At 36.9% G+C, this 19,630-nt stretch overlaps 2 protein-coding genes across 2 annotated transcripts; both read right to left on the bottom strand.

The window, feature by feature from the left end:
- Positions 1-1,676: 1,676 nt before the first annotated feature.
- Positions 1,677-12,150, bottom strand: LOC144450456 (actin-related protein 3). Its single transcript, XM_078141068.1, has 12 exons — positions 12,013-12,150; positions 11,304-11,359; positions 10,712-10,836; positions 10,056-10,166; positions 9,485-9,580; positions 8,775-8,882; positions 8,288-8,431; positions 7,577-7,750; positions 6,341-6,433; positions 5,553-5,678; positions 4,882-4,965; positions 1,677-3,656 (listed from the first exon to the last, which is right to left on the bottom strand). Exons 1-12 carry the CDS (start codon positions 12,054-12,056, stop codon positions 3,561-3,563), a joined length of 1,257 nt encoding a protein of 418 aa, XP_077997194.1. The 5' UTR covers positions 12,057-12,150; the 3' UTR covers positions 1,677-3,560.
- A 6,235-nt stretch (positions 12,151-18,385) lies between these two features.
- LOC144451038 (beta-1,3-galactosyl-O-glycosyl-glycoprotein beta-1,6-N-acetylglucosaminyltransferase 3-like) lies at positions 18,386-19,630 on the bottom strand. Its single transcript, XM_078141798.1, has one exon. It carries the CDS (start codon positions 19,628-19,630, stop codon positions 18,386-18,388), a length of 1,245 nt encoding a protein of 414 aa, XP_077997924.1.

The raw sequence follows: 19,630 nt of genomic DNA, 5'->3' as shown, positions 1-19,630 counted from the left end.
ACTTACGTATAATCGCAACCTATAAAGTATTAGTTAGGTTTACATGTACAGCCTGGAATGTCAAAGTTACACGACATGAACAGCAACTGTTGGATATCCAATGTACATGCTTCTCTTTTTCTAAAACAAAACTACAATAGTTACAAATGTCCTAATACGAACAGCAAGAAAGAAATGTTTGAACATTGACCACTGCATTGAGTTTTCAAATAATTATGTACATTGGAGCTAATACATCCATGGTACAACGTAACACTGGATTTTACCGTGTGCTTTCGAGTCATGCCAGGCTTTGAAAACCAGAACATCATTCGTTTCGTACTGATACAAAAATTCCACACCGATCACAGTTATTGTTACTCCACTTATAAATGCAATCTCACTTTTACCCGTCACTTACCAGTTTCACGGGAAGAGCTGTGTAATTTTCGGTTGACCCGTCCGTCTGCCTTTCAAGATCGCTCGGACTGACTGGTTCCCGCAATAATAACGCATGGCCATGACAACCTCGTTCATGTAGTATTTTAAATAAAGCTTATAATTACAACCGTAACGCATTTGATTACACAAATATATATTAAGTAGACTATTTTTGTAAAAGTGTTCATCAAAGAGTATTTCTTTGGTACGATTTCTTTCACTAACCCTTTAACCTCGACAACAGATATAAACTTGTAATTTCCACAGTTGGAACGAGTCAGCGTATGACGTCATAAAATAACAAGGTTGACCTAGTTAACGCGTCCGCTTCTTGTGCTAGGCTTGTGACGGAGGGTCGATTTCGCCGTCGATTTTCTCCGTTGTTTCGAGCCCCCACTACAGGAGACTTTACAGTTCTGTTTTTGAAGACATGTAAAAATGGAATTTGAACTTTTTTATCGTATTTTTTGTGCGTGAACCATAGGTCCTTCATCCGAACTCGTGATAGCAGAATCACATTTTCTAAAGACTGTTACGGTAAAACTTCGTAAAAAATTCGACACATGAAGACGGTACTATTGTAAATATATTGTGAAAGTTTCGAGCTGGTATCTCTCTTAGAAATATCGAAAATGCTCTTTTGAAATCTTTGAGTTTAGCGTGAGTGAGCGTTCACTGTGGCGGTTAATTTCAAATTAATTCGTTTGATCTTGCCGGCCATTTCCGCAGGCTAGCGATCCGACTGTTATTACCTTTGCAATATGCAATATCATTTGGCAGTTGCTATGGGCGTGGTCTTGTCGCTTAGCAGTTATGTATACTTTGTCTTGAACACATCTCAACTAGAAACTGAAATCAACATCCCTACCGATATAATAAAATATTCTTCCCAGTGGTTTTTGACTTCGTTTCTTTAAGTCACCCATAGACTGACAGATAAGCCATAGTGGGCGTGGTCTAATTTCCCTTTCTCCATATTAGGGCAGGCTGATAAGCCTGGACAGGTGACGTCATTACTGTCACACACAGATAGACAGACAAGACTCTTTATCAGGTCTCATGTCTTGTCTTGACTTGTCATTCACACACACACACACACACACACAACTAAGGTGGGGGTAGGAGGTGTCAGACGTCCGACTTAGAGAATTAAGTTTGAACTATTGACCTTGCCCCTTTAATATAGGGTAATTTCTGTAGCCCCTCTGGGCTAGTAATATTCTGGGTAGTAAAGACATCAACAGCACATACCCAAAGAAAAGATACTTTTTTATTTCCATGTTTTAATCCTACCTTACAAATGAAATACATACGCAACCCTTGGGTCTCTCAACGCAGACAATGTGACGTGTGTTATTGTAATGTAAGGCTTTTCATTCTTTGCAGCTGTATACAAAGATTACTATATAATTCCTGGATATGAAATGCAATGTTCCCTGTACTTAACAGAAGCATAAAGAAAACAGCCACACAATTCAACAAAATGAAGTCCTGGGTATATATTCTATATCTGTATATTACAGAGTATTTCATATGGTGAGGGGAAGTGATGTGTAAAATGAAGCAACTAAGTTGTTTCTGATGTTCAAGCATTTACTTACAAATTGGCAAAGTGCTCCAACTTCTAGAGTGCATTGCAGATGTTTTTCAACCTTACTTGCACTTCTGTTGTACACTGTTGATGGTCTATTGATGAACTGATAGTAGTACATGAAACAAGTGAAACTGGATGCAGTCCATTCCGGAGCTTGTATTTAATGGTTCATTCTCTCTGACTGCATCCAGTTCATTGTTGTTGCTCCCTTGAAGGAACATTTTGCACTACCTTGGGTAGGGAAGGCTGTCAATATCTCGCTGTAATAGTTGGGTGGCAGTGAAGCAAATGGTAGTAAATGACCTTCTGATCACAGCCAACTGAGAAATTGTGTGCCAGTGACTCCATGAAAGTACATAACTTGGAGTGAATGACATCTACCCTTCAATGCAGAGGATTTTAAACCGCGAAATGTGGAAGTTCCTTTGCCAAGCACTCTAACCAAAGTTACTCAAAGTTTTTTTTTGAAACTTGCTAAAACTTGTCTGGTAAGAGGTGTACTACTGCAAACTGTAAATAACACTGACTCTATTGTATATTGTTTTATTTACTGTGAATGTGTCACAATTTCATGTGGAATCAGTTACACATTTCTCAACATATCCTTTGCACTATTATTGTACAATGAGTAACAATGAAGTAAAGCACTTTCTCTATGTGCTACACTCATTTATAGCATTCATATTACAATGAGTAACACTGAAGTAAAGCACTTTCTCTATGTGCTACACTCATTTATAGCATTCATATTACAATGAGTAACACTGAAGTAAAGCACTTTCTCTATGTGCTACACTCGTTTATAGCATTCATATCAAGTATAAAAGTATACTGTTTCAATTGGTTTATTTACAAACCCAACATGTGGCCTTTCTAAAGTGGTCAATTAGCAAATGAAACAGTATACTTTTACACTTAATATGGATGCTATAAACGATTGTGGTATATACAGAGAATGCTTCACTTTGGTGTTATAGGTTGTAAGTACATTTGTTTTTAGACACCAAGGAAGTCATGTATCGCATAAAACTTAAACCTACTGGTAAACAACGTCAGTAACCTGCTCGACTTAAATTGCAAAAAAGCAGTTGTGAAAATCCCACTTCTTCATATAGCTATCATCGCAAAGAATATAAACAGAAATTTAACATTCCAATTCCAGTGTATTCTTCTACAAAATATTACAAAACTTTTGTACTAAATAGCTGTCTAAAATACATGGGAGGGGGTTTAAAATAACCACATATCTTATTGTAATTGTCGGCATCATTATCATCTGTATGATCTCTGGTATGAAACAATTGTACATCTCTACATCAAGTGGATTTGTCAATTTTTGAGAAATTAAACTTCTTTAAATTGTGTGAAAACAAATCATAGCATGATTTTCCAACGGTTGGTTTCTTAAATATACAGTATATGAAGGGTGTATTGATAATATCCATAAAAATTTAAAGGAATTCTCCGTTTTGTCATTTTGAATTTGAAGACTTCAAGAAGGCTATTCATCCATAAAGTTTGGCTGACTATAATACCATATATTCATCTATGCCATTGTTCCAAAGACTGGGTTGTGTCGACAGATGCTTGGACCATGTTCGTCGTAATCTGCCTTTGTATGACAAACTTGGTAAAATTCAGGCTGAAATGCAAGAAAAAACACAAAGAATTCAGACAAACTTGGTCAAATGCAGGCTAAAGGTGTTTCATGCCGTAGACATATTTGAGCAAATTAACTCGTTTCAAAAGGTTTCAAAATCATGTTCCCGTTGCAGCTCTAGTGCTTGTAGCAGTAAAACTCAAGAGAAAACACATCATGATTGTCTGCTAAAATAACAAGTCTTTGTCAGAGACAGAGTACCCAAAATTTCAACTTACTAATTCATAATCTGAATTTCATGACAAAGAGGGTTGCCATTCAGTTATACTATCATGTGTGTGTCACAAAATAAAAAGATGTACATATTGAACATATCTGACATTTGTGCCAGGTTTGGTTGAAATCTGCATGTGTTGTGATGTTTAACACAGATGGCACTATAGTGCACCGCCCTGCATAAAATGGTGTTTTATGAGATCCTACACACCACATGTTGGTAACTGACCTAATGTAATAACAGAGTCCTAAAGTCACATTGTTATGTCATACAGAAGAAAGTGAAATGGTGACAAGGGGTAAATGAAAAGATGTGGCTGCACTCTCATATTTTTTACTACTCTTGAATTCAGCACATGCATGTCAGATGTGTACATATACACTTTGAAAGCTTTTGGTTATGTGACCTTGAACATAGGGGTCAAGATCAAATATCAAGTCTCAGCAGTACGGATAATGTGGGTGGAGACACTCAAATGAGGGGTCTATTTATAGTCACTGGACAAAATCTGAATGTTTGCAACAAATATAGCCGCCATTCAGCTATTATCACAAGGGTCGTGAAACAAAGCGACATGCATGTCTACTATGACATCTGATATTTGTGCCAGGTTTGGTTGAAATCATACCATGCATGTCTGAGATACATATGATAATGGACACACAGACTGACAGATAGGACCCAACATAGTAGTACATTTACTCTCTGGGCACTACAAAAATACCAATTATCTGAATTTGTTTAATTTTGAAGCACAGAACAAAAGCATTGAATTCTTGGTACCATTTTATCTATTAGCTAGCAGGTCAAAATAGAACACGAAGGTCGACTAATTCTCATGTGTGCCTGTAGTTATAGGCATGTGTAATGCAAGGAATGGAAGTCATCATTGTGTGGACTAAGAAATGGAATGATTGCTCATTTTATGATGTGCCAAGGTGGTATAGAATTCTTGTCAAGCTCTATGTGAATTGTGTATCTGGTACTTACAGTTGATGCCAGCATACTGCCTCCAAACCATACAGCATACCTTTGCATATGATGAGATATAACTTGTACATCTATGGGTTTTGGCTGTCACAGGAAGGTAACAATAATCGGTTAAAATTTAGCGATGTTGCAAGTTTCTTACAAGCTCACCACATTCATCCTTCCAGTAGATAATCAATGTCAGCACCAGCTGGGTGCCAGCCTTATTGGAAAGTGATTCTTGAGCTGTTCTTGAGCTTTATGGCAAATTCTGCATTTGCCATATTTATCAAATCTCAAAGATTTACAAAGAATTAATGTTAAGTACTTTTTTGTGTCAGAATAAGGTATACAGATACACAGGTTTATAGTTGCAACAGACCATGTATATTGGTATCAGGATGTCTTTGTGTGTCTGTCTGCCTGTCCATGTATGTATGTATGTATGTATGTATGTATGTATGTATGTATGTATGTATGTATGTATGTATGTATGTATGTATGTATGTGTGTGAGTGCGAGCATGCATGTGTGTCTGTGTATGTATGTATGTGTGAGTGAGTGTATGTATGTTTATGTGTATGTATCTATGTGTGTGAGTGTCTGTGTGTGTGTGTGTGTGTGTGTGTGTGTGTGTGTGTGTGTGTGTCTGTGTATGTATGTGTGTGTGTGCAGTATGTGGTACAACTTACCTTTATCCTGCCTTGACTAAGTTCTTCGCTGACCTTTAGCCGATACTCAACCACACGTTTCAAGTCACGTTGTAGTCTGCGTCCAAAGTCGCGGAACATAGTTGACCCTCCAGATAACACAACATTCTGTGACAAAAAGTGGCGAAATACATTAGGTATTATTCCCCAATATTTTTCTTCATTCATCAGCCATGGAAAATATGAGTGACCTAAGGGGCCTTTGTCACTACTAGCCGATAGATACATTATGTTGAAGACAACAACAAGTTTGATGACATCCATGTAGAGGTGGTTGTGACATACAACAAGCTGGGTATAAATCCCAAATTTTCTGTTAAAACACAGTAAGTTGACTTTTGCATGGTATTTTTATTATATAGATAATCTATAGCAAGTCTTTGCAATCACTGTATTTAGGCCAAATAAAAAAAGTTGTTGGTTCCGGTTACCCAACCGCACCTAGTTTTCACACCGACCCTAAACTTTTTTTTATGTATATTCGAGAAAAATAATAATAAAATCGTGAAGTCTCACAAGAAATAGTGGGTGCGGACAGTGATATCAACTTAAAAAGACATTATAAAACTATTCTTCCAATCTGTAATAGCTGTACATCTGATAGGAAGAAATAAACAACACAGAGACCATTTGGAAAACAATGGAAAACCTGAACTAGACTCTCACACATGAAGAAATATATAGAATAAAATAAAATAAAAAATCTACCTACCCCACCTATTTTAAAATTGAATGTAATAGGAACCACACAATTTTTTTTTATGTCTTACCTTGTATAACGGTCTTCTTGTATCAATGGGACAATTCTGGATAACGTCATCCACAACAGTTGATATTGGAGTAGAATAGTCTGGGTTAGAAAACTAGATGAATAAAATCAGTAAGTAAATATTAAGTATAATATTCAAAGGACATGGCTTCAATTCAGATTCCTTTAAAAAAGAGTTTCTGTGCTGGGAACTGTTTCAAACCTTTGTCTTATGCAGAGACATACACATGTATACACACAATTCTACAGAGTTCCATTCAGGTTTGGGACAGGGCTATGTTGCACACTCTATATCACATTGCTGTGGAACTGTCAAGGTGGTCTCAGTCAGTCCACAGGCTATCCTGGTGTCACCCAGGCACACATATACACACATCTGTACAGAACTCCATTCAGGCTTGAGACTACGTAACAGGGTTTTGTTGAACGCTTGCTATCACATCATGGGGAACTGTTCAGGCTGTCCCAGTCAGTCCACAGTCTATCCCAGGGTTACCCAGGCCTTCCTATAGTACCCCAGCCAGTGAAACATCTGACTCACAGAGCGTAGTATAAAGTAAGTTGTATTCACATAATGTATGAGTAAAGGCAGGGATAAGACCCATGGAGACAGGGCTTTGTAATGTTTACACAATATGATTGTCAAAATCTTGTGAAAATCACAATTTTCGATTACATGTATGTACTAATAACTATTATACTTGTTCATGTACACTGCCTGCATGCCACATAAACATACATGTCTTATACACATGTTGGACATTTGTATTGGTATTGCTCTGGTAATTGAGCCTGTGGTTTACTAAGATAGACATAAACTGAAACTATTGCTGCAACATGTTGATACAATGGTCATAAGTTATTGAATGGACGTTGGTTTAATCATAGTCTTAGTAGAGTGGTGTCACAGAGCTTCATACAAACTTGCAGTGTACTGTTTTAGTACTTCCAATGTTCACACTATCTTGATCACAGGGTGATTACAATCACACAACAGAGGAACCACTATCACCCACTTGTGTAATCTACCACATTGACGAACAATAGATTTAGTTTGCAGTTAACTGAAGGCTCGATTACCAGAGTCATATTTGAGGATCAAAGGATCATAGTCTAAATATCACAGTCACCATATGTATATTCTGGTGTAATCCTGTGACATGTTTACAAGTAAACAACACCTGCAGCTGCCTGAAGAGTTAACGATATTGACACACAGTGGAAAAAATAAACTTACCTCTGGATGAAAGAATATTTCGGGTCCAAGAAATCTTTCATAACCCACATCAACAGAAAATAGTTGTTTTGTGATAGCATTTTGGCTTTCATACTTCTTCATCCATTTACCAGGATCAGTATCATATTTGGTAAACTCCTTGACAATGTCTGGACAAATGTAACCCCATCGTTCCTGAAATATGAAACATTGGGAGACCATTAAAATTACTAATAAACATTACTATAATGAAAATGCTTACCATTAACTCTATATTACAGACATTTCACACCCACACTTTGTAACAGCTTTGACAAGCAGATATTTTGTGACAAATTTGACTGATGGAAAATTTGTCACAGCTTCCACAGAAAGACACTCTGTAACAACTTTGACATACACACATATTGTTACAGTTTTGAAAGAGTCACTTTGTAACAACTTTGAGTCACTTTGTAACAACTTTGACAGTCACTGTGTAACAACCTTGACAGTCACTTTCTAACAACTTAGTCAGTCACCTTGTAACCTTGACAGTCACTTTGCAACATTTTTGACAGTCAGATTACCATGTCTATAGTTTGTGTAATTCAGTTGTACTAAATATGTCACAACTGTAAATATTTCACTGGACAGGCATAAAGAAATACAAATATTCACAACAAGCTAATCCGGGTAATCAAAATGGAAAATTGTAAAAGTTAGTTTTCAAGGTTGCGAATTTGACCTTACCTTGATTGCTTTGGCTGTCTCCAAAGATTGTTCTGGGGGAATTCCCACTTCTCTTTCTCTGAGCAGTTGTTGAATAAAGAAAGTGATATCACGGCCAGCAATGGGTATGTGTTTAATACAACTTCCAATCACATAGCCTTCAGCCTGAGAAAAGACAAGACAATAATCAACATAAAGTTAACAATGTTAGCCTGGAACCTACGCCTATTTGAAGGCATGCACGATGTCTTTTCCATATCCTTCTGTATCAAGGTCAGCACATACCAAGTATAAGTTAAGGTGTGTGTGTGTGTGTGTGTGTGTGTGTACATACGTACATAAGTATGTCTCTGTATGAGTGTATCTGCATGTATGTGTGTGCAAATGGATGTATGTATTTTTTCAACGCCATGAACTTACCACAATACAATGTTCATTGGACCCACTAACATGTATCTGTTGGAGTGAGACAAGACACAGTTGCTTAAAATATAAATCCAACACCTACCACTGGTACCACATGTGTTACTCCATCACCACTATCTATAACAGTACCAGTCAGTGTACGTTCACCAACTTGCCTAGATGTCCATGAAGCTGCCAGTGCAAGTACAGCCTACAAAGAAGAAAATAACGTGAACACATTGTCAGGATATGTGACTTACAAACAGGTAACCTTCTTGTTCATTTCCAGTTCTGACTATGTGTGTAACTCAGTACACTGTACATCCACGGATATAGCTAATGTTAAAAAGTAGCCAGTCAAACGTGAAAAGTAGACAGTGATATCTAGGAATGAGACCTGTGCATCTGCCCATCAATGGATATATATTTGTCGAAAGAAAGAACTTTTAAAACATTGCAGCATAGCCAGTGTTTTTGGTGATGGCTATCGGCCCTTATCTACATCCCTGCTGTCCCTATTAAACAACAAATACATAATGTAACTTGTATCACGTAGAAATGTTCCTGGATGTTGTCGCATATGATAACCTATCATCATCTGCCTTTCAATGAAGTTGTCCCATACAGGTTATCTGTGTAAAAATGTCTTCATGATCATGCCAGCCAATGCATTCCTATCCACGGTGTAATCCTTTAAAAGAGGTTTTCTTATTTCAGTGATATTGTCGTGTTCTCATACACAATATTTCTCAATGGTGTTGTCTTCTCAACACCATTGTATGCAAATGAAATAAATAGTACCAGTCCACTTACCTGCACAGCAATATATAAACCAGGGACGTTGAAAGACTCGAACATAATTTCTGCAGTATATTCTCTGTTTTCTGGTGTATTAAGAGGGGGTTCAGTCTGATGGAGAAAATAAACATGTCAGTTTGTTAACTTAAAATTTTCCAACCATCGGTATCTTTTGTATCCCTTATAACAGTTGGGAAACAAATAATACTTGCATAATTTGTAGTACGCTAATTTGGTGGGCATCGAGGTGAAAGTAGGGGAAAATCGGATTAAACTCGCTTGGTTTTCATACAATTATTTAGTGGGGAATCACAGTGAAAGTTGCAGGAAACCTGGTAACACTCACTACAAGTTGGTTTCCATACCTTGTATCATGAATTTGATGGGAACTAAACCTACCTCTTGTAAAAAAGACAGATTTGACTTTCATACCAGCCTTAACAAAATACATGAACATGTATAACTCATTCTGACAGACCACTACTGGTACTAAGCTGTGTCTTTGTGCAACACAAAGCAGTCGATGATTATATAGCAGCCAAATTTATAGTTATTGACTAAAATGGAGTTACACTTGTATACCTACCAAAAGGAAGTAGTGATCTTCAGGTTCTGCCCTCAGATATTTAAAAATTGCCTGTTCATAGAATCTTTCCATGAGATCCCAATCTTCAACTATACCATGTCGAATTGGGTACTACAAATGAAATAAAAAAATATATCATATTGAATTGGGTACTACAAATGAAAACAAAAATATATCATATCAAATTGAGTACGACAAATGAAAACAAAAATATATCATATCGAATTGGGTACTACAAATAAAAACAAAAATATATCATATGGAATTGGGTATGACAAATGAAATCAAAAATATATCATATCGAATTGGGTACTACAAATGAAAATAAGAATATAGTGCTGAATTTGGTACAAGTGAAAAAAAAATGTACAGTGCCAAATTTGGTACTACAAAAGAAAAATAGATAATACTGTGTCACATTGGGTATTACAAAAGAAAGTAGGATTGCAACATGTTGAATTGGGTTAGTCCAAATGAAGAACAAAAAATTATCGAATGTCGAATATGGTACTACAAATGAAAGGAATAAACAACTAGTACTTTGATAGTTTTGAAACCCAAGGCAAATTGTTATTTATGTAGTTGCCTTTGATTTTGTGAACATAAACCTCTAGCTCACAACAGACATGACAAGTGTAGTTAGGCCAGCATTTTACCTTTGTAGCATAGGTGGGTCTGTCTATTGCTTCATCTCCGATGTAAAAATCTAAATCATCGACACCACGACCTAGTCGTCTCTGAGACTGATCTCCAATTTTGGCAGACTCTTTTACGGCAATGGCTATAAATGTAACAGAGGTAAACTGATAAATTGTTATCTTTCTACTTGTAGAAAATCTGCACAACAAATGACAACCTTGATTGATTCTGCCCATTCATGCAAGACGGATGAAACATCTGTACTGTATTTGCGGTAGAAACTTGGAAGATATGAATTTTCACTATTTTGTTGGTGTGTTGTTTGCTAAAATAAATCACCATGAAACTACTTTTTTTTAACCATGCACACCAAAATCATGTCAACAAAAAATCGCCAGTTTCTCTTTACAGGAACCCCTTTAAAATGTCGTTCAACTCTGAGAGTGTGAGGGGGGTGTGGTTGTGTTATCCACAGATCACAATGTCATATTCGTTTCCAGTTTACCATTCCAAAGTAACTGTATTTTCCTGTCTGATTCCTTAAAGTAAAGTGTTTCTAATTCTGATGACTTTACTGAAATGATTACAAGCAAGGAATACATTGGTTACCTGAAGGTACAATATACTGAGGCTCTGTGTTTCCAGCATAACCCATCTTTGTATAGCTATAAGAAAAAGGAAAAATCTTGATGAAGAAGAGAACTATAGAGTTTATAAAAGTGTAAATGTCACCTATTATACTCTTTACAGTTAGGTATTCTTACTGCTATTGTCAATGTTTGAATAAGAACGCACACATTGTGTGCTTCATTGCCGTCAGCATAAAACACACCAACCTGGAAGAATACTGCTCTAGCATTAGTAGCCACCAATTCATAGCACTGACCGTGCACGAGCCATTATATTTAGGAATACCGTGTTTTATACTTCATACATGGTTGCGATATTGAGTTAAGTGTATGAGCAGAGGACTGGGCCAGGAAATGGACAGGTTTCGATGTCGACGCCCTTTCACGACGAGGACACACACCGTTTTAATTTTTATGCAATTGAAATTAAAGCCTTTCCAGCAACTTATCAGTAAAACAAACCTAACATAGTCATTAATTACTAACTATGAACATAATTCCTCCCTTCGGGTTTCCTTTCTATAAATATATGGACAATCAAACTCGGGGGGAACTTGATTGGAAGACGGAAGTTGTGAACCAACAGCACTGTACACACCCATTCCATTCCACGACATTACACTTAGCGAAGGATTTGTGACGAGTTCATGTTCAGAGTAAAAATTGTAAAAATAACTTAGTAAACTTACCCTGTGCCATTATCAATGACTACGGCTGGCATTCGCCCAGCCATTTTTCTTGCCGGTTTGGATGGGAATTAAAGTTGAACAGGAAATGCGGAAGTTTAGCTCAATGTACAAAATGGCCACTTTACTTCCCAGCATGCACCACGCCAACCAAGTGAGGTCAGTGGTTTCCGGTTAACTTCGGCAGTATTCGGAAACCGTCTACTCTGCCGACGATGGAAACCGATTCATATAATTTCAATTATTGTGCTTCAAGCCGGGGAACGCCTTTAAAAACTTGTGGTGGATGATGACAGTGTTTCCATTAGATGTTGATTATTATTCTCAAGAGTTTGTATAACCATTGATACCTGCTCGGTAAGGTTGATAGTGGTGGTTGTACAAATGGTACTCAGACTAAGATAGATGCTAGAATCAGTACATCTTTATTCAGCATAGTTGCGGCACCAGATCTTCTAATTGGCATTGAGGCTAAGGGCAAAACGTTGCATATTGGAAAAAAAACTTGCCGAAGTTTAAATTCCAAACAAGGGATATTTCTCTTTGATTTTGAATGAGGATAAAGTGTCGAGTGGGAAAGAACTACTTCCAGTGGATGTGCTACTGAATAAAAAACTCCAACAACAACAACAACAACAACAACAACAACAACAACAACAACAACAACAACAACATCATCATCATCATCATCATCATCATCATCCTCATCATCATCATCATCATCATCATCCTCATCATCATCATCATCATCATCATCATAATCATCATCATCATCATCATCATCAGCAACAACATCATCATCAGCAACAACAGGTGTAAAGGTAATAGGGCCCATAACTAATAATCGTTTTTCAAGGAACAACGATATTTTATTTGCATAATAATTACATTATCTACCAGATTTAAACTGAATGCCTTCCGTAAGGAACGAAATTTAGCTCTATATCTGTGATTTGTCAAATCCCAATGAAAGTTAATAGTATATTATTTCAGGTTTGAGTACGTCGGGTGTCTTCGGATCTGAGGCCATCTGACACTCAATATAACATTCATAAGATAATGCTACCTGAATCTGAATCTGACGCCAACTTTATACTCGTTCGATCGATTAATTACTCACTCAAATTTGTCATTAATATTCATCGGATTATTACTAGAACCTAATCAGTTATTGCCATTACCCTAAGGAAGATGTCTATGAAATTTCGTTTGAATTGATGCAGCCGTTTTTCCGGAAATCGTGACACACACAAACGCACACACACACACACACACACACACACACACACACACACACACACACACACACACAAACGCACGCACACGCACACGCACACGCGCGCGCACACACAGACACACAGACTTCATCGGTATATTATCACCTTCCTTACAGAAGGTAAAAACTTCAACATCACACAGATAAAAAGGAAACTATGAACAGCACAATAATATAAAGTCCTTTCCATGTAAGTGTTCAATTGCTGTGTATTTAATACAACCAGTCGGATCGCTAGCCTGCGGAAATGGCCGGCAAGATCAAACGAATTAATTTGAAATTAACCGCCACAGTGAACGCTCACTCACGCTAAACTCAAAGATTTCAAAAGAGCATTTTCGATATTTCTAAGAGAGATACCAGCTCGAAACTTTCACAATATATTTACAATAGTACCGTCTTCATGTGTCGAATTTTTTACGAAGTTTTACCGTAACAGTCTTTAGAAAATGTGATTCTGCTATCACGAGTTCGGATGAAGGACCTATGGTTCACGCACAAAAAATACGATAAAAAAGTTCAAATTCCATTTTTACATGTCTTCAAAAACAGAACTGTAAAGTCTCCTGTAGTGGGGGCTCGAAACAACGGAGAAAATCGACGGCGAAATCGACCCTCCGTCACAAGCCTAGCACAAGAAGCGGACGCGTTAACTAGGTCAACCTTGTTATTTTATGACGTCATACGCTGACTCGTTCCAACTGTGGAAATTACAAGTTTATATCTGTTGTCGAGGTTAAAGGGTTAGTGAAAGAAATCGTACCAAAGAAATACTCTTTGATGAACACTTTTACAAAAATAGTCTACTTAATATATATTTGTGTAATCAAATGCGTTACGGTTGTAATTATAAGCTTTATTTAAAATACTACATGAACGAGGTTGTCATGGCCATGCGTTATTATTGCGGGAACCAGTCAGTCCGAGCGATCTTGAAAGGCAGACGGACGGGTCAACCGAAAATTACACAGCTCTTCCCGTGAAACTGGTAAGTGACGGGTAAAAGTGAGATTGCATTTATAAGTGGAGTAACAATAACTGTGATCGGTGTGGAATTTTTGTATCAGTACGAAACGAATGATGTTCTGGTTTTCAAAGCCTGGCATGACTCGAAAGCACACGGTAAAATCCAGTGTTACGTTGTACCATGGATGTATTAGCTCCAATGTACATAATTATTTGAAAACTCAATGCAGTGGTCAATGTTCAAACATTTCTTTCTTGCTGTTCGTATTAGGACATTTGTAACTATTGTAGTTTTGTTTTAGAAAAAGAGAAGCATGTACATTGGATATCCAACAGTTGCTGTTCATGTCGTGTAACTTTGACATTCCAGGCTGTACATGTAAACCTAACTAATACTTTATAGGTTGCGATTATACGTAAGTGTAAGTGAAAAATTCAAGTGAAAGTGGGTTTAAATGTACTTGTGTATATTAGAATAAGGGAGCTATTGTATTGTGTATTAATGACTGAAATGCTGAGGTCTATTATCATCATCATTATTATATATTATTATTTAATTGTGATTATTTCATTTATTTTAAAACTTTTTTGGGGTGATACACTCGATCACATACATAACAAAATCCAAATAAAACAAAACCATACAAAGTTTAACATTACAAACAACAAAAAATGCATTAAAGAAGGTAGAAGTTATATGATTATTAATATGGGTTTGCTATTTGCCATTGTTCTGATACAATTACAAGTGGTTGCAGTTTAATTGTATTATTTCTCAAAACAAAATTTCAACCTTGTGTGTAACTTGTAATATGTTTATGTTTTTTTTATAGTGAAACATGGCAAGTTTTTCTATTTCAATGGTACTATTGTACCAATCACGAAGATGGGTAAAGCAAATCGTAAGATTATTAAAGTTTTCAAGATTGGCCACAAGGAAATATATACTCAGTCAGACATTTTCTCAGATTTTGATACTTTCAAAATCCTTGTTACAAACCCCATTCTCATTGGATTGGCCAGAGAATGTGTTGGAAGAAATGAACATAGATAGTGATGAAGAGCAGTCAGAGATTATATAATATGTAAATATTGATTTTAAAAATATATATTTAAAAAATAAACAAGTGTTTATAAGTAAAACATGTGTATTTCCTTATGTGATATACTTGTGTATGCATTCTGCTTTGGTGTTGCATGTCTTTTTACTTTAGCTCAGCTTGGAATGAAATGTTTGGAAAAAGTCAAAATAACGTGTAAAAACATACCAAGTTCAAGATTGTAACTCAATAAATGACATGAAATTAAAAGATGGAGAAACAACTATTAATCATTGTACCATTACACACTTTTTGATACTTTCAAAATCCTTGTTACAAACCCCATTCTCACCTATTATGGTCACTTTAGTAGTCCCCTTTTAAGTTAAATATTATGTCAAACAGAACAAAATACAGCTATACTATGTGAAGTGGAAGTATGCGCAAACATTTGTCCCATGATATATTACTGTGTAAAGGATTGAAGAAAAACATGCACAACACTGACTAAGTGTGAGTTTCTCATTTACCCCTCCTGATTCCTATACAGATTGTTGATAAAACTGTTGAAATTGTATAATATAAAAAAGGGAAACTACAACTCGACCATGGACAAATGATATTGACTGTAGATGTAGTATCAGCTGTAAGAAAAGTGTGCAGTAGAATAGAATCCTTAGTAAATGACCAGAGATGACCCCAATGTGGCTGTTACGTAACACCCACCACCACTGAAAACTCATTGATACAGTGTGACCTCTCTGCACTGCTACCTAAAAAGGTTGGACTTGGCCCTCACGCAAACTTAAATGGATTGACATTCATAGGTAATGTAGTTGAAGTGTTCCTCTAACTATATGGGTAGTTTGAAATAGTGGAGTACATGGAAACACTAAAAAGTAATACATTGTTTGGAGATCATGGTGGTGTAACCATACAGGATTTTTTGAATCGACAAGAACCCAGTTACTTTATAGTAATATCACACAAAAAATACATCAATGGAACCCTCTGAATGTCCTTGACAATCTCGTGAAAAAATTACGTTTCTGTAAATTCACCGTGAAATGTTATTAGAGTTTGAAAATAACACTGACTTGTATGCAAATGAGGCATTCAAAACCAAACGACTGCTTATCTTTGTTTGCTTTGTATGACTCCCTACTGTGCTGACTGCAGGCTAACTATCTGACTGAACCGAGACTGTAAGATACGTCGTGACGTTTCGCCCTCACCGGCCTCCTCTCAGATGTTTGAGGGCGCCCCGTCACGGCGTACCTTACAGACTAAATACAACCACGTAGAAACCAATAAGACATACTGAGAATGGGCTGTACATTAAAATGTTAATATTATCACTCAGATATTCAACAACATGCTAATACAGCTAAAACAATAGGATTACGAGTCTCGGCTATCCAGATTCTCTGACTTCGGCGACCCCACAGTCTTGTTCAGTCATGATGTGAGCCATCTGCGGCGAGACTGGGTAATCGAAACTTTACGATTACCACGCTCGGGTTAGTCTATACGCCGTGAGGGGGTGCCCTCACACCTCAACTTACTCGTGTGAGGAGGCCGGTGAGGGCGGAACGACATGACGTATATCTTACAGTATACTCTCGGGTGAGCCAGACTCTGCTACTGGACATCTCTTGCTACAGCTAGGGTGACGGAAGTCAGAAAGGATGGATAACCAAACTATAAGATTACCTGATAACCGAAATCTAGAATCTGATACGACCTTTTCTTCTCGTCTTGAATGATGAAATATGAAATTAAATGATTTGCCAACATAAGCCTAACACAGATGAGAGGGTTTAACTATCTAAACAAAATTTTACTGAATACATAAATACAGAAAACCCGGAAAGCCTAGAACCTTTGGAATTGCTGATTTAGCAGGCTATAGACACAGGGACAGGTGTACGTACTATTGCTTAGATTTTCCCCAAGGAAAATATCACACGAATCCTGCTACTATAAATGTATATATGCAAAAATATCACACGAATCCTGTTACTATAAATGTATCAATATATGCGCCATACAAGTGTTCTGATTTAGCACGTTTTAGCAGACACAGGGACAGGTGTACGTATTGTTGCTTAGATTGTTTTGATTTGCTATTAGTATTTTGTACATCCATTCACTTTCCTATGTACCACCCCTCTCTCATTGTGACACTTAGTGCTACAGTCTCTGTGTCTACGAAGACAGATAATTATGTTCGGCAACCCCCTATGGTGTTATAAATGTTGAATACAGTAAATCTATATAACTGAGACATTTGATACATACTAGTACTTGTTAGACGTTCAATTATTTGTTAGAAATACAGAGAAAAGATAAGTGTATCAATTCTTTAAAACTACACCAGCTGTATCTGGAGTATTATTTGTTCAATCAGACAGCCAACAATATATTCACTGAAAATGGAAAAAATGCCCATAATTAGAAATTGTAGATGTTAATTAGAGGTCGGTTTTATCCACAGTAGTACAGTTATAGGTTGAAATCGAGACTGCATTCAGGACATTGATTTTAGGGTACGGACCCAGAAATCAAATTGATTCGATTTACTGTGTGTACAGCTATTCAAATATATTCACCCACGGGGATTCAATGCTGTTCAGGGTGTGTACAATATCATGATTAAATCCTTATACCTAAACAAAACAGTTGAAAAAAACCCGTTCCAGTAGCAGGTAATGCAGCTTTAAAATAAATGTTATACAGTAAAAATAGTACATGAAATGAACACTATGTATAACTTGAAATGAAATGAAACACTATGTAGAACTTGAAATGAACACTATGTAGAACTTGAAATGAAATGAACACTATGTAGAACTTGAAACGAAACACTATGTAGAACTTGAAATGAAATGAAACACTGTGTACAACATGAAATGAAATGAAACTTCACAATTTCAAAAAGAGCAAATTTTACAAAATACATTTACAGAAGACCCAAAACCCTATAATCTTCGACACAGAAATGGCAGGTTTATCAAGTTATAGACTGCTCGTGGCGCCGCTCCGTCCTCAGGGGCATTGGTTGGTAAGTTTGAGTGCCCCGACACGACGTGTCTCACAGACTGTCAGTGTCTAGTAGCCAGTCTGGTCCTTTTAAAACCGGAAGCCCGGTTTCGAATGTTGTAGAGAAGTTTTTATAGAATGGGAGATTGAGTTTGATAGGGCTGTATGTACGATTGTAGATTAATTCTTCCAAACATGCAAGTGTAACACTGTCAAAATTTGCATGGAACTTGTTGGCAAATAAATGTGGTCTCCTAACTAAATTTGGTAGATCCTTCCAGCCATACACACAGATTTGACGTACTAATTTTCCATTACACTTACCACTCCATATTTTGGCTCTTACGATCTGATCAATGACCCTGTCTATCTTCACAAATTCACGACCTCCGGGTACACCAGGCAGTCTACTCAGAGTCTGATAAAAGTGTTCGTCAGGGCAGAGAGTGTCATTTAGCCAGACAAACAAATTGCGTGCTATCTTGGAATGAAGAACAAAGTTGACGAATTCCCTTGTCAACGCAACGTGAAGTTCACCTTTAAAGATGGGTCCGTCAAAAGGTTTGGGTTCAGTTTTTGGTATTTTTGAGTTCCTAGCTCTTCCTTTCGAGACAAAGTATGAACACTTTTGTCTGTATGCATATAATTTCTGTATAGAGCTACGAATAATATTCTTTCCTTGAAATTCATTCAAAATCTGAACAATTTCACGATTTGTTTTAAGAGGAAATTCTTGTCCACTCAAGTTTAGGTAATATTTCCAGGTTTTACTTCGCTCTTCTAAATCCGTCAAACAGTTGATTTCTGCGCGGACAACTTCGATGGAACACCACGTGACCTTAGCAAGACGAGAGGGTACGAACACATTGTCGAAACATTTTGTAATCGCCTGTACTGCTCGATGGATTACAGCTGATGCCTTGCTGTCGACGTGTATGCAGTATGTATTTTGTGGATAATAAATTGTCCGCAATAACTGTTCAACCTGTGAAACCGATTTGTACATGTATATCCCATACGCGAGTGGAAATTCCCTTTCTTCTAATGTTACTGGCTTAAAGTAACCCCTTTCTTGCTTAAATTGTGTACAGTTTTTCGTGAGTCCGTTGAAAGCGTTGTCCTTTAAAATCTTTGATTTTAAGAACGTATTTAACGATGCCACACGTGTCTTGTTAATGTTATCTTGCCCCGATATTATCCTTGAACATATATCTGATCCGTTCGAATTACTGAACACAGTTTTTCGATAACGAAATTTCGACATTTCTGTGTCTTCATAATCGTAGATACTTTCCAT

The sequence above is a fragment of the Glandiceps talaboti genome, chromosome 20, assembly GCF_964340395.1.
Source record: "Glandiceps talaboti chromosome 20, keGlaTala1.1, whole genome shotgun sequence".
NCBI classification, from domain to species: Eukaryota; Metazoa; Hemichordata; class Enteropneusta; family Spengelidae; genus Glandiceps; species Glandiceps talaboti.
Note: the sequence above shows the minus strand (reverse complement) of the source record. Positions and strands in the feature narration are given on the sequence as shown.